The following is a 14,892-nucleotide window of genomic DNA, read 5'->3' as shown; positions in this document are numbered from 1 at the left end:
AACATCACACACAAAATAATTTCAGAATCTAACCTCATTTCATTGTACAATATAGAAATCCTAATGGCAAAAGGTAAGTACAAGCAGTATATGGGAAGCACAACAAACGAAAAATGTAGGTTGGATCAGTTCAGCTAGGATCGTATCATCCCAGTTTAGGAAGATTTATATTCTATACCTCGAATTTTGCCATGGAACCTCTCCAATCGAAACACCATCTACTGTCCTGGAGAGATAAGTTTGCCAGCATCCCGAGCTGAAGGATCCCAGCCACCAGCAAATGCAGGCTTTCCACCATTTTGTTGAGCGAATTTCTGTATTCTAGCCTCAAGCTCTGGTCTGAAATGACGAATGAGACCCTGGATAGGCCAGGCGAAAGCCTCACCAAGAGCGCAGATAGTGTGGCCTTCAACTTGCTTGGTGAGTTCCTGGAGCATATCAATCTCACGCTCGCGGGCCTGACCGCGTTCGAAGCGCTGCATGATCTGCATAGTCCATTTACTGCCCTCACGGCATGGTGTGCATTGGCCGCAGCTCTCGTGCTTGTAGAAATAGGAGAGACGGGAAATGGCTCGGACAACGTCGGTAGATTTATCCATAACGATGACGGCAGCTGTTCCAAGACCAGATTGGGAGTCCTTCAGGGCGTCGAAATCCATGATTTGGTCATCACAGACGTGTTTAGGGAGGATTGGGGTAGATGATCCACCAGGAATGACGGCAAGAAGGTTGTCCCAACCGCCTCGGACACCGCCGCAATGACGGTCAATGAGTTCGCGGAGAGGAATGGACATTTCTTCTTCGACGGTGCAAGGGTTGTTGACATGACCAGAGATACAGTAAAGTTTTGTTCCCTGGTTGCGCTCACGGCCGAAAGAAGCGAACCATTTACCTCCACGACGACAAATTGTTGGTGCTACGGCAACAGTCTCGACGTTTGTGACGGTGCTGGGGCAGCCGAATAGACCAACCGCGGCAGGAAACGGAGGCTTTAGGCGTGGTTTTCCGGCCTTTCCTTCAATGGATTCGATCAATGACGTCTCTTCACCGCAAATGTAGGCTCCCATCCCCCGATGGATATAGATATCGAAATCATAGCCAGAGCCGCAAGCATTCTTTCCAATCAGACCAGCTTCATATGCCTCATTGATCGCACGCTGCAGGATCGTCGCCTCGTGGTAGAATTCTCCGCGAATATAGATGTAAGCGGCGGTGGCGTTCATCGCACGGCCGGCCACGAGGCATCCTTCGACTAGCTTGTGGGGGTCCTTTCGCATAATTTCACGATCTTTGCATGTTCCTGGCTCTCCCTCGTCGGCATTTACGACAAGATATCGAGGTCGTGGGTCCTTGTCCCAATCTTTGAAATTCATGAAAGACTACCAACCCAGATGGTCAAGAGTTAGCAACTAATCCCGCAGGTAAATCATTGGCATAACTTGCACCGAGCCAAAATCCATACATACCCATTTCAACCCCGAAGGAAAACCAGCACCTCCTCTCCCTCTAAGTCCGGAAGCTTTAATTTCGGAGATGATCTAAAAACCAAACCGTATGTCAGCAATCATCATATACTTTCAAAGAAGCGGAAGATCAAGAAGAAAGCGCACCCAATCATGTCCCTTCAGCAAAATCTCTTTTGTCTTGTACCAATCGCCGCATTTCATCGCATTCTTCAGATCCGGGCCATGTCTACCATACAAGTTCTGAAATATGCGGTCCTGATCTTTTAATCCTCCGTGGACTCTGGGCGGAGGCACCGCTGCGGGGTCCTGAACGGTAGCATATTGGCGCTGCTGCTGGGTCTGGAGTTGCTGCGGTTGCTTCTGCTGCTGTGCAGACTGTTTCTGGGAGGATGGGAAGCGAGCGGTGCTGGTGGCGGCCGCGGCACTTGCGGACGAGAGGGCGCGCGACGAGAGGTGGGAGATGGAATGGGTCGTGGGAGCCACCACTGCCCTGGAGATCATGATGGGCTCTTTTTCTTGTTTCTGAGCTCCAATTGAGCGACGGGTGGAGGTGAAGTTCGGCGTGAAAGATGATGTTTCGTGGATGTTGATGGTATTTCCGCCTCTTCTGATTGGCAAGAAACAAGTATGTCACGTGATGCTGACCATTCGGGCTGCCGAGCGACCGAAAAAACCAGCGACATAAAAAAAAATTTAAACAATATCGTTGGGATCGCAGCAGGTGCTGCGACGGCAAGACAAAGAAAAATAAAATGATGCATTACGGCTCGTGTCTCAATGCAGTGAGTATAAATACATGCAGCTGCCATATCGACCTCTTTCCCCTCTATAGATGCGATATCCGCCTTTACTTGGCCTCAACGCTCCTCGGATCATGTGGAATGTAAAGGTAGCTATCGACGGGCGCCTGATCTAATGTTCTCGGCACGGATTCCACACCCATCAAAAAGGACAGTGGGCTTCTTGCTAGATCCACAGTCTCGTCCCTGGTAATGAGCCAAGCCCACCGCATCCAATTGCCTGATAACCAATACATCCGGTCAACAACCTTCCAGCTGTTGATCAGGTATTCCAAAGGAAACAGCCCATACTTCAGGCGTCGTGTCTTCTTGAATATCTTCTCTATAGAGTCTAACGATTTCTCTGCATCATCGTCCTCGAGAACCCAACGTACATCTTGCGGTGGTTCTGGATAATGCTCAATCAAGAACGCAACCCACTGTCGGAGACGAGCCGGAAGAATACCGCGGTCCTCATCGTCCGATGAATTTGCGTTTTGATCGATGTTTCGGTAAGCTGCAGCACAAAAACATATGAATATCGTATAAACAAGCTTCGTCTCGAATGGGGTCGGAATGTCTCCCTTCGGGTCACCCATAGCTTCGAGAATACCTCTAACACAGGCTTTGAAGGGCTCTTTCGCAGTTCGGGCAAGGGTCTGGGAAACAGCATCTCCATAGAACAACTCCCCACCGTGTTTCAAGCTCGAGGGATGGTCCGTGATTAGCGACTGAATTTTGTTCAAGACTCTTTGGTTAAATCGCCGCTCGGGAAGAGCCTTCATGAGGATATCGAACCAGCTAGAATAATCAGAGCATAATATCTCCACACTCTTTGCTCGTTGCAGCGTCCATTCGGCAATCGCGATGGCACACTCCGATATGTACATTTGACCTTCCCTATAGAAAGTCGCATTGTGCTGCTTTGAATTTTTCGGCTCCCTTTTGAAACACGCGCTGGTTTTTATCATCAAAACATTTTGCATCAATATCTTAATCAATTGGCCAAGTCCGTAAAGAAGGCATCGGGAGCCGCCGTATTTCTCGAATGGAATATATATTCTGTTCTCTTCGATCTGCAGGTCAGCTAATTCTCGACGATTGGCTGACATCACCGCCACCGCATCTAATAAGCCCAAAGAAAAGACGGAGGTCTCCAACGTTCGACACTGAGAAGGCAAGGGGTAAAATATATTATAGACGTAATATTTATCCTCATTTGGAATGGATCCTGGCGTAGCAAAGCGTTTATACTGCTCTTTCTTGGCTACAAGTATTGGGCTGCCAGCTGGAGGCTTTAGGGAAAGTTCCCGGTAATCACATATATTACCAGGGATGCAAAATCCGTAGTTGAGCATCACTAACAATGTCAGTATCCATTTTGTAAAGAGCTTATATTGCATGAAGGTGCTGCACGTACAGCGTTCATTGTTCCGAGGTCCGTAGTTGTTAGGGACTTCTTGACCTGGGAGGAGAGTTTTGTGCACGATGAGGCCAACCACGCCCTGTGAAGTCCTCCATTCCACCTGTGCCAGGGGCTGGTGGTTGGTCATGTCGAGTAATGGTACCAAAACTGAAAATTCACCTCCAGTTACATTAATTGATTTGGAATTTTTGACATAATCTTTTAGGACCTCGGACGAGAACGCGCGAGATATAATTATCGAGGACGCCCAAAGAAATCGCTCCCTAAAAATCTTATTTGGTACACTTATCCCAGCAGATTCTTGAAATAAGAGAACTTACCAAGTGTAGTTTTTTGTGTTTTTATTCGGAGATTCCTTGAGCATCTGCAACCCAACCTCGTACGTCGTCTTCAGCTTTATAAGCATATTTTCGCGTAGCTTTAGCAAATTAGTTCCTTCTAGCCATTCTAGATCCTCGTCACTGTAATATTCAAGTCTCGTGAGTTGGCTATCTTCCGGAAGACTTCTGATATACGGAGCCCAAAACGATTCATCCCCCAAAAGATATTGATCCATTAGTAAAAAGGCCAATGCACCCTTCTCCTTCACCGCAGGAAGGAATTCCGGCGAGCATAGAAAGCCGTGTGACGGGACGCCTTTGATAATCTTCTCCAGGTTCGCAACAGACATCGTTGCCTGGATGGGACAAGATGCAATACATGTCCCGCTGGCAAGATTTTCGGGCAAGAAATGCTGAACACGAAGGCATTGCCCCTTTACAGGATCAGTGCTTAATTGAATCCCGTCGGCGAGGCCTCCCCCGAGCTCTTTGACCCACTCTAGTAAAGACTTTGGCGAGGATCTCGGAGGCGAATCAGAATTGGCACTTGATTGGGTTGGGATCAGTGATCTGTTTCCATTGCTTCAGCATCTGAAATTCAAGCGTATGTACGGAGTATGTCAGGAAGAGATATAGAATGAAAATCCCTGTAGTCTCCAGAGAGGTTGTTCCAATCACACAAGTTGATGTCGCAGGATCGACATCGCACTCCATGCCACTAAGGTGTTGACTAATAAATGTAACACCTTGAAAAGCTCATGAATGATGATAGACAGCAAGATCTAGCCATTTCAAAAGGATGAAGTAGCATATTCAGTTCTGGCATTCAACACGGATATCATTGCCTAGTGCTTCGTCGTCCCTCTTCAGATGAAAGGAGGGGCGAAGAAAAAACAAAAAGAAAAATGCCACACCAGACAAGACAAGATGAAAATCACAAAAATAAAATGACTTACCCATCAGATGCATCGGCATCCATATCTCGCTCTACCTGGAGTGACATGGATCCTATTTCTGCACTCATAGTAACCTGACACTGTGCTCTCGAAAGCCTCTGCGCCTCTGCTCCTCCCAAAATTCGGCGGTTAAAAATATGTGGTAGTTGGAAAACTCAAAAAGTCCTAATAGGCTTCGTCGTCAAGAAATGCGAACAAGACAGATTACTGTAGCCATCAACTTACTGCATGGGACGGTATTGGCAGACAAGAACGGACGGGTGGAATTTCCCACTTGCAATAAAAATCACCATCTGCTCTGGTAGTATACAATGTATGTACAGGAAGGGAACAAGAAGGCGAAGAAGAAGCGGAGGAAGCAACAGTCCAAAAAAAGACCTTTCCCAAATGCCAGCAGTAAGAAAATCAAAGCGTCAGAATCATCCGTCATAAAGCAAGTAGAACCCAGGAAGCAGAAGCAGAAGAACCAACAACCTTATTCCCCTCCATTCCCTCCCTTTGGTCTATCCCCATAGAGTATCCGATTGGTATCACAAAACGAATCTATCCTCCCCCCTCCCGGGCTGCATCAGATCTATCGAGACAGTGAGAAAACAACAGATGGCACCACTCTCTACAAGAAATCGTAAGGGGCCTATGCATATACCTGATGTCGGACACTCGTCCGGACAACGAATCGAAGTTGAACAGACTTAAGAGATCCGTAACATCAAGCAGACAGCGTGTTAATTGGAAGGAGTCCTCCTCCCTGGCACAAGGATCTCTACCAAACCCTCATCTTCGTCATCACTATTGTCGTGTTGCCCACTGTTATTCGAAGACAAGGTCGTGCTGTTTGCGTAGCGCTCTCGACCGAAAAAATCCGAGTACCCAATGGTCTCTCGGATAAGCGTTTCTTCATCGTCGTCGTCCGAATACGAGCTGAATCCAGTAGGTGGCTCGACCATATCCCCCACTTCGTCGTCGTCGTCGTAGACCTCAAGTGGAAGGCGGTAGTTACGTTGGACTGCTTCGATGCTTTCGTCATCATCAGACGAACTTGACGAATACGCACTTGGCGGCTGGAAACTGGAAAAGAATGAGTGTCGCGGCGACGACGATCCTTCTCCAGGCATTGCGAACGGCGATACAAATTCTAGGTCAGCGTTGGGGTCTAGGTCTCGGTCGTCATCCGCACTGAGAAACGGATTGCTCGTCGGGGCGGTCCCGGAAGAGTCTTCCATTTGGTTGGAGAAACCCGGTCTGCCATCTGGAACAACCTCATTCTGGTTTTTGGCATCCGAAGCATCCTTTCCAGATGCAGATGCAGCCTTTTCAGCAGCTTCCTTTTGAGCAGCTAGACGGGCGGCAAGCTGTCGTCGAGCACGCGAGGGCCCACTGCTAAGAGACGTGGGAGGAGGGGGAGGAAGAATCGAAATCGGACGACTTGTCGGGCCATCGGCTCCCTAATAAGTGGGTTAGCTCCGGAAACAAAGGTGAAAAGATGCAAAAGGAGACCTAGAGACAAAATAGGAATTAAACAATAGTGCATGTACATATGACAAAGAGCGAGAAAAAGCTGTAGATGAGAACACATTTTCTCGCATCTATTCAGAAGCCGAAACATGAGAGGAAAGTAGTAGTGTTATTTTGCAAAGAAGAAAGGCTAGAACCATGATGATCCGCCAGCTATGCTGTAGAATGCGAAAAGCTTGATCCAAGCATGCATAAGCTCAAAAAGACAAGGAAAAAAAAAAAAAAAAAAAAAAAGGAACGCCCAAACGTAGGTATCTGAAGGGGGGGGGGGGGGGGGAATTAAAGTGTTTTTGTGAAATATGAACATATGCACGCCAGTCGAAGGAGAATAATCGGATGCAAATCGCTGGCAAAAACACATGACAGAGTTATGATGTCGTAAAGTGCAAGGTAATGTGACCATCAGAAAATGTTTATGAAAATCGTCAAAGGAATTCATGCTCTCCCAATCACTGATCCATCATGTCAATATCTTCGAAGGAACTTTCACCCACATTTGCAGAGTCTAACCCATCATTATTTGTGTTTTGGAAGCCACGATGTAAATCCTCGGGATCTTCCATCTCTTCGTCTTCGTCATCACTTGAGCTGCCGAATCCACTGAATAGCGAAGCGGTACCCGCTCCGTAGCCCAAGACTCCACCGGAAACCGTTCCTTGATTCGAGAAATTCAAACCGTCGAAACCAGAGCTTGGGATCGATCCGTTCAAGCCGGCATTAGTGAGTGCAGAAGATGTACCCAGCCCCTGACCTCCACTGATCGCGTTCAAAACAGCTTGCCGATGGCCCATTGACATATCCGGCTTGACGCCGCCAAGGATGGCATTATCACGTTCCCTTGTCTCGGCAAGGGTATTCTCGACAAAATTAACCCAATCAGGATGTAATACGGTTTTCATTATCTCTTTGGGCAATGCCTCTGGGCTGAGCCGTTCTGTGAACTTAACAACCTCTTCGGAGATGAGCGTTAAGTGTCCCATATATCCGAGCCGTGTTTTTTTCGCAGCCTCAGCTTCGTCGTTCGCGCGTTGACCCTTGACAATTTGCGCCGGGATCTCAGCCTCCTCGAATAGATTTACCACTAAAGCCTGATTGAAGCCCTGTTCCATGGAGCCGTTCAATGCCTGCTGAATAACATCGTATACAACGTTGTGAAGAAAGTTGTTCCAAGGAAAACGAAAGAAAAACGACTAAAATGATCAGTTAGCCTAAGTCAGACGTTAAAAAGGGATACTGGTGGCCCACTCACCAATATCGTGGGTAAAACATTATGCTTATAAAACATTATTTTTAAGTAATCCCCGACGACTGGACGACCGTTTGAATCTTCTTGAATATATTGAACAAACTTTTCTCTTTGGCTTGGACTGAGGAGCTGTTGACCACATGAAGCATAATCATTCGAACCGTCCTCTTGTTTTTGGTTCTTTGCTATCGGAGGAACCTTGGCTGCTGGAGATGGCGAAGGGGTAGGAAGATGGTTTGGCCTGGATGGCTGATCTTGGTCACAGGTAACTTCTTGAGCTGTATCATTTGAGGCTAGTGCGGAGGTAACTTGATCTGAACTCTGCGACTCAGTAGGATTTTGGTTAATGGACTCAAATTTAAAGCCTTGAACCTTCTCAGTTAACCCAGAAGATGTTGGTGATGTTGGCCCTTCTTGTTCAGAAACACCAGCTGAGGGTGGTGGTGGCCTTTCTGGGAGTTTCTCAGTCGACGAAGGCTCATTTCGAGGAGGAGTAAGAGGCTCGTCTACTAGATCGTCACGCACTCCCAACTTGCGCACATGAGTGAAGGTGCCAACGCATGACTTGGTATCCTGCTCATTTGTGTTTTCAGGAATGCCTTTGGCTTCCAAAATGACACTAGCCGAGCCAACGTCTTCGAAACCATCTTCTTCTCCCGTATTGGAGCTATCAATTCTTCTGATCTCGTCGGGGGAGCCTGAACCAAGCGCCGAGGGCGATATTCCGTTGCCGAATTCATTAGTATTTTCGGTATACAGCAAACCGGAGTCTTCATCTTGTCGACTAAAGGCTCCCAAGCTTCGTAGGCGCTCTCGTTCACTCTCTCGTATTTGCATATATTCATCACTACCAATCTCGTTGTGTAATCCCATATTACTGCAATGCAACAATTCTGCCATGAGTTCGCAAGTTTTGAACCTATCGAATCCTAGGGGCTCGACCTTTGATCCCCATGCTGTGCTTAACCGACCTCGCTCGATTACCTTGTATGTGCCACCCTCATTAACCGTTCGGTCTGAACTGAGAATTAACTTCATAAAGTCAGGAACATGGTCAGCGAATATGCGCAGAAGGGTTCCCAAGTAAATGGGGTCGTGGTTGGAAGGTGTCGCATCCCGGCCCTCAGGTGGCTCTGGGTCATAATCTGGATTGTTTTTGCGGATAACATCGATCACAATTCCAACTGCGACAACGAGAGGATTTCCGCCTTGTAGCATTATAGAGATCAGGTTTCGCAAGCATGGTTCCGAGACTAACTGGCGAGTAAGACTATTTGGACCAATACAAGGTTGTTCATTTTGTGCCGCATTTGCAGATATTGTAATGAGTGCTTTGAGAAAATCACCAGCGGATGTTTGTGTCGAAGCAGAGTGTTCAGTCGAAATATAGGATAATAGGATTGGTATGAAGTTGTTCGAATAGAGCCACTGATTAATAAGTGTGATGTTAGCCTGACGATAAATCGCTTGGTACCAATGGATGGGGAGGGTAGTAGGAAGGCCCTCACCTCTGTAACCACCAGACCAGCCTCGGGCTTGTCCAAGCTAATAATCTTCAAAAGTAAATCCATCACAGATGGGTTATCCACGTGCCTCAGCATCGTCTCGATAATGCCATCTAGGGACATGACAAACGAAAGCATTTCCGGTGTCTTTTGATCAAGCAAGACTTCATTAACCTTATAGAAATAGCTAGACTGCAATGAATCAAGGGGTGTTGTCCCGTGCAAGAACTGCCAGAAGATTCGAAGCGATTCCTCATTTAGCATCATGGCCTCTATTATGGACCAAGCAGGTGCAGAGAGGACCTCCGAAGAGATGTATGCGTACTTAAGTCGAGCTTTTTCGGCATTTTCCAGTTCTTCCGGGTCGAGGTCTGCGCCTAATCCGTCCAACTGTTGGGTTACTGTACTTTTCGGTTCGACGTCTCCTTCGCCCGAAACAGCTTTCTCCAAGTCGCGATCGCTCGACTTGCTTTCTCCGCAAGCCTTTATATCTTCGTTATCGTAATGGTCCTCATTGTTTAAAAGGCTAGGCGAAACAATGTATTCCAACATGCGTTTCAGGACATGATCTTCGCGGATGAACTCTATCAGCTTGGTGTTATGCTGCTTCATCTCATGCAATAGTTCCGACTCATCCAGGACCTCTTCAACGGTAACATCTGGCTTGTCCAGTAGTGTGTTAATCGGCGAAATATTCGCGTATCCGCCATACCGCCAGAACATGATGCTGATTCGATGTATCTAGAGAGGAAGGGGGGAAATTGTGAATGGTGGACAGCAGGCAACAATCATGGGTTATCGCCCCTTTGAGCACAACGCTTTTCTAGTCAGCAGACCAGAAAAACTGACGCACAACCTGCCGTCCAGGTTCCAGCAATTATGTTCGATATCGCTCAGGGATTTTATCAATTTGTATAGCGGCCAGGACTTCAAGGTGACACAGAGAGCGCGAAGCCAGACTAAATGTCATTAATCAGATCGCAGGATGGACAGGTGTGTGAAACGAAGATTAAAAGCGACGTTGCGCTGTTGGCAGGCTATTAGTATCATCATCATGAATCTACAGAGAAAGAGATATCTCAACGTTACAGAGGATAAGGCGCATCGCCAGGTGAGAGGGGCCATGACCAACGGACAAGATGACGTACCTCTTTGCAATACCATTGAAAAGGGAGTGACAACAAAGCAAATATGGGTATAATAGGAGATGGATTAAGAGATGATTCAAGATGAATCGTGCAAATGTACTGTCGTCAGCTGCTTGATGGTTGATATCTGATAGACGTATTTCGTAGTTGGCGAAATCGGTTGGTGTGGTTCTGGGGCTGGCTGTAGGTGCGGCTAGAAGTGAAATCACAGATCCACAGGAAACGCGAACCTAAAAAACTGCAAAGATATCATAGAATGTTCAGTTGATGCAGGTGTGCCAACTGAAGCCAAACTGATTTGTTGATTAACGTGAACCAGTGCTCTTGATAAGATCTCACTGTGGCGTCCGGCCTAGTCTGCTGCTGGGCGAGTGACCTTTCGCGCGAAGTCAACCTTGACCGTCCGGCATATCATGTGACTGGCCCGGTGATTCCCTGGATGCCACGGCTTGGCATCTCAAATGCCTTAAATGCCACATATCCAACGTCTTCAGCCCCGCCGTGGCTGGCCCTCATGACATAATCTGTCGTCGCTCGCTGCTCCTCGTCACCAAGCAATTATGGACAAACATGCCACCAACACTAAGAAGAACACCGGAATGACTGTCTATGACAATCTATCTTAATCCACACTTGGTTCTCATAGCTACAAGTTTTGTTACTGTTAACGCCCCAGACAGATTTTCGTGATCCCAGCCCTGTGGTACTCCTGCGTGGAGCTCCTCCCAACTAATCTTCATCAATTCGTTGCAGCTTTAGTCTCGAATTCATAGTCATAACCACTCCTTAAAATGAACCGGCTATTCGGCGCAAAGAGCGCTGCTCCCAAGCCCAGCCTCGACGGCGCCATACAAAATGCAAGCACACCTTCGTACCCACCCCCCAACACTCCGCCACTTCATAGCCAGGCTAACACTTACCTTCCAGGTTGAAGCCCGCGTCTCCAACCTAGACGTCAAGCTCGCTGCACTCAACGCGGAATTATCCACCTACCAGTCCAAACTCTCCAAGATGCGTGACGGCCCGGGCAAATCTGCCCTCCGTCAGAAAGCCCTCAAAGTCCTCCAGCGACGCAAGCAATATGAAGCCCAGCGAGACCAATTAACCCAGCAATCCTGGAATATGGAGCAAGCGGGCATGATGCAGGATAATCTACGGAATGTGATGACCACAGTGGATGCGATGAAGACGACTACGAAGACGCTGAGACAACAGTATGGCAAGATCGATGTTGATAAGATCGAGCGTCTGCAGGATGAGATGCAGGATTTGATGGATATTGGGAATGAGATACAGGATAGTATCAGCCGTTCGTATGATATACCGGAAGATGTGGACGAGGCAGAGTTAGATGCGGAGCTGGAAATGTTAAATGAAGAAGTAATGCTTTCTCCCGAAGAAGGGTTGCCGTCATTCATGCAGGACGAAGTTGCCCCACCGTCATTCATCGATGAACCACCAGAACAGAACAAGGTTAAAGAGGCTGCAGGTGGAATTGAATGATATCCAATTTGCACTTATTTCATTTCTCCCCACTGAACTTTTTGGTGCTTTAGGGGCTTTCTATTCCCCCCCCAGATCCAAGCCTATTTAAATTATGAAGAAAAGCATAAAGCCAGTCAATTTTAGCTAACTACCCGGTGTCTTTGAGAATGCTTTTCTTTGCCTAAACTGTCTCGACAGCACTAATATGGATAACCCGTCCATATCCTAAGCTATTACTCTGTACTTGTTTACTTGGCTAAACAAATTGAAAACAGCAAGCTGAAAGGGAAACATAACACTTTGTCGAATTGCATCTTATTAATGCAGGTAAAACATGTTTTGTCAAATTTAAGAGCTATTCATGACAGGTGAAAAGTATAACCCGCCACAAAAGCATGGTGAGAAAATGCTCACCATAAGCAGCAGATGCTCATGCTTTGCCCATACCCACAAGGACGAGCAGTGCAATGTTCAAAACAGTGATGACAATCCAGATCAAGACACCTAGAATGGTCACCAACCAATTATTCTTCATAGACACAGCCTCAACTTCCTGGCCCTCAGGATTAGAATTTCCAGTCATTAACCCCGCCTCCACTGTCATATACCGGGAGCGCGACGTAAAATAAATAAGTGGGGCAGAGACGAAAGGAAGCATCGCGCTCAAAACAACTTGTGATGCAGTTAGAGCAGCGTTTAAACCCTCTTTGCCCACAGCAGCCGCAATGATGACACTAGGAATGATGCTGATGGATCGAGTGATGAATCTCCGGAGCCAGGGCGCTACGCTCCAATTAAGCATCCCTTCGCTAACCATTTGCCCGGCAATAGTGCAGACTATTCCTGCGGAAATTCCAGACAAAAGCAGGGCGATTGCGAAGACAGTACCGGCAGCAGGCGAGATGGTCTCGGAAAGAAGCCTGTGGATTCCAAACAGGTCTGCATCACTGGCCTCGGAACCAGAAAGCGATGCTCCGGCAACAATAAGGATACTGCTGTTCACGAATAGGGCAAATGTGAAAAGTGAAAGGACCAGTTCGAGTACCGAGTACTTGAGGCATCCGCGTATCGCGTGAACTGTAGGCCGATATTTATCCTCATAGGTATTGCCATATTGCACTGATGGATCGATGTATCCGCGATTAATATCATACTCTCTGAGGCGGGATTGCACAACTCCACTTCCCAAAAAGATGGAGTGAGGCATAACAGTGGCACCGAGAATGCCACAGCTTAAGTATAGACTGACAGCTCTGTTAATACACTGGTGACTGCAATATGCTTTGATAGAAAGAGGGGTTTAGACATACCCATTATCCTTGACAATTGCTTCAGAGGGTAAATACCCTTTGAAAATTTCCCCTACACTGGACTCTTTGATAAGGGACAGCTGGACGCAGAAGCAACCCACGACACCAAATACGAGCGCCATGACAAAAAATTCGAAGGCTCGCAATGCCCTCATTGTTCCATGAGGTTTGTAAAAGATCAATATTACCATGACATCAACAAGAGTGATGGCACAACCCGCAACGAGTGGTATGTTGAAGAGTAGATTAAGCGAAATCGCAGATCCGACCACCTGCACCCTAGGTTAGACATATCCCACAATCATCAAGGTTTACGAGGAAATCTTACTTCAGCTATATCTGTAGCAATTATGGCAGCCTCTGACAAAACGTATAGCAAGATGTTGAGCCACTTGGGCAAATGGGCCTTACAATTTTCTGCCAGATTAAGCCCGGTAACGCTCCCAAGTTTGATGCATAGCGATTGAAGAAAGACGGCAATCACATTAGACATGAAGATGATGAACAGAAGGGAATATTTAGTGGACGCTCCGGCAGCAACGTCGGTGGCATAATTTCCCGGATCAATATAAGCGACGGCAATCAGAAAACCGGGCCCGATAAACTGGCCGAATTTTCGCAATGTTTTAACTAAGCGATGGATCAACTCTCTAGGGCCAAATTTACCCAGGTTCCCAGATCCGGCACCCCCAGAGTACCCGTGGAAATTCGGCCAGGATGAGCTCGAAATACGTCTGTTATCCACATCCTCCTCCAGGCCTACCTCCCGCTCTCCTACCGTAGACGCGTGCGCATCCTTCCCCGCGGAATGAGCGCCTGGTTCATCTTCATCGGTGCTTTTGGACGGTATATCTTGCCCGGGGTTCAATTCGGTTCCATTTGGCCCGGTTCCTTTTCCTTTGCGCACTCTCATGTTAGCCATTCCGTTTAGGTCTTTGCGGGTGGTAAGGTCGGCGGTCAGAAGGGGAGGGCTCTGGTTCCAGCCTGGGTTGTCAGAAGGGTTATCGGTACGTGAAGGGCAATTCATCGTAGGTGACTCTCTGCACAGGACTAAGTTGCGAGACGTGCTCGAGGCGAGGTTCGTGTAGTCAAGAAGGTTGTTTTTAAAACAATTGACGTGCTGCAGACGTAGGGGCGCGGGGTTTTAACTGGGGTACGGCTATGGATGTACTGGGTGATTACGTTGGATTGTGTTTTATCAACGGCGAGAATAATAGAGTTCGTTTCGTTCCTCTGAAAGAAGTCGTCAAGTCCGCGGGTCGAAACAAGTTTCGACCCGAGAAAAGCCCTTTTTGATGCTGCTATTTCTAAACTTTTCCATCGTGCACATGAACGGCGCCAGAAGGGCCAGCGGATACCACAGGTCACGATGCCATTCTCCTGACTCCCACCACACATATTAGGTAACACGTTGATCAATATAATTTGTACGGGGTACTTAGTACCTGGGCAGAGCGTAGTGGGGCTCAAGTTTCAAATCTTAACTGGTCTTGGCTTTGCTTGGCAGAAATATAAGCTTCGAAGTGACCTCTTATGTAAGCACAAACCGTGGTGGTCGCCGGATATTTGTCGGTCCGGGAGAACTATGATTACCTAATAACGGAGATCTGCGCGTTGCCATGACAACCCGTCTTATCATCATCATGCTCGACGGCACCCAGCACCCCTGTCAACCTAAAACGAAACGCGACGGTAGCAAGACAGCCGTTGGTTTATTGTTGTCATTGCCGTGCCTT

At 47.5% G+C, this 14,892-nt stretch overlaps 5 protein-coding genes across 6 annotated transcripts; 1 reads left to right on the top strand and 4 right to left on the bottom strand.

Moving 5' to 3' along the window:
* Window positions 1-32: 32 nt before the first annotated feature.
* Window positions 33-2,046, bottom strand: NDH51 (NADH dehydrogenase [ubiquinone] flavoprotein 1, mitochondrial). Its single transcript, XM_003065664.2, has 3 exons — window positions 1,611-2,046; window positions 1,467-1,538; window positions 33-1,379 (listed from the first exon to the last, which is right to left on the bottom strand). The coding sequence occupies exons 1-3, from the start codon at window positions 1,965-1,967 to the stop codon at window positions 219-221; spliced, it is 1,590 nt and encodes a 529-aa protein (XP_003065710.2). The 5' UTR covers window positions 1,968-2,046; the 3' UTR covers window positions 33-218.
* Window positions 2,047-2,202: 156 nt separating this feature from the next.
* D8B26_001689 (uncharacterized protein) lies at window positions 2,203-5,075 on the bottom strand. The gene is made up of 4 exons (XM_003065663.2): window positions 4,948-5,075; window positions 3,992-4,537; window positions 3,666-3,934; window positions 2,203-3,605 (listed from the first exon to the last, which is right to left on the bottom strand). Exons 1-4 carry the CDS (start codon window positions 5,013-5,015, stop codon window positions 2,314-2,316), a joined length of 2,175 nt encoding a protein of 724 aa, XP_003065709.2. The 5' UTR covers window positions 5,016-5,075; the 3' UTR covers window positions 2,203-2,313.
* A 103-nt stretch (window positions 5,076-5,178) lies between these two features.
* Window positions 5,179-10,241, bottom strand: D8B26_001688 (uncharacterized protein). Of its 2 annotated transcripts, XM_066123611.1 has the most exons (4): window positions 9,217-10,241; window positions 7,712-9,136; window positions 6,957-7,652; window positions 5,179-6,392 (listed from the first exon to the last, which is right to left on the bottom strand). In XM_066123611.1, exons 1-4 carry the CDS (start codon window positions 9,934-9,936, stop codon window positions 5,673-5,675), a joined length of 3,561 nt encoding a protein of 1,186 aa, XP_065979686.1. In that variant the 5' UTR covers window positions 9,937-10,241; the 3' UTR covers window positions 5,179-5,672. The 2 variants fall into 2 exon arrangements, with proteins under 2 accessions (XP_065979686.1, XP_065979687.1); XM_066123612.1 differs by lacking the exon at window positions 5,179-6,392 and having other exon boundaries at window positions 6,774-7,652.
* A 911-nt stretch (window positions 10,242-11,152) lies between these two features.
* On the top strand, window positions 11,153-12,004 carry D8B26_001687 (uncharacterized protein; the record flags this gene model as incomplete). Its single annotated transcript, XM_003065661.2, has 2 exons — window positions 11,153-11,218; window positions 11,289-12,004. The coding sequence occupies 2 exons, from the start codon at window positions 11,153-11,155 to the stop codon at window positions 11,862-11,864; spliced, it is 642 nt and encodes a 213-aa protein (XP_003065707.1). The 3' UTR covers window positions 11,865-12,004.
* Window positions 12,005-12,276: 272 nt separating this feature from the next.
* Window positions 12,277-14,183, bottom strand: D8B26_001686 (uncharacterized protein; the record flags this gene model as incomplete). The annotated part of the gene is made up of 3 exons (XM_003065660.2): window positions 12,277-13,099; window positions 13,157-13,428; window positions 13,485-14,183. 3 exons carry the CDS (start codon window positions 14,181-14,183, stop codon window positions 12,277-12,279), a joined length of 1,794 nt encoding a protein of 597 aa, XP_003065706.2.
* Between the last annotated feature and the right edge of the window lie 709 nt (window positions 14,184-14,892).

Source organism: Coccidioides posadasii, chromosome 1, assembly GCF_018416015.2.
Source record: "Coccidioides posadasii str. Silveira chromosome 1, complete sequence".
Classification (NCBI taxonomy): domain Eukaryota; kingdom Fungi; phylum Ascomycota; class Eurotiomycetes; order Onygenales; family Onygenaceae; genus Coccidioides; species Coccidioides posadasii.
The sequence above is the reverse complement of the archived record's forward strand: the minus strand, read 5'-3'. Positions and strand labels throughout refer to the sequence as shown.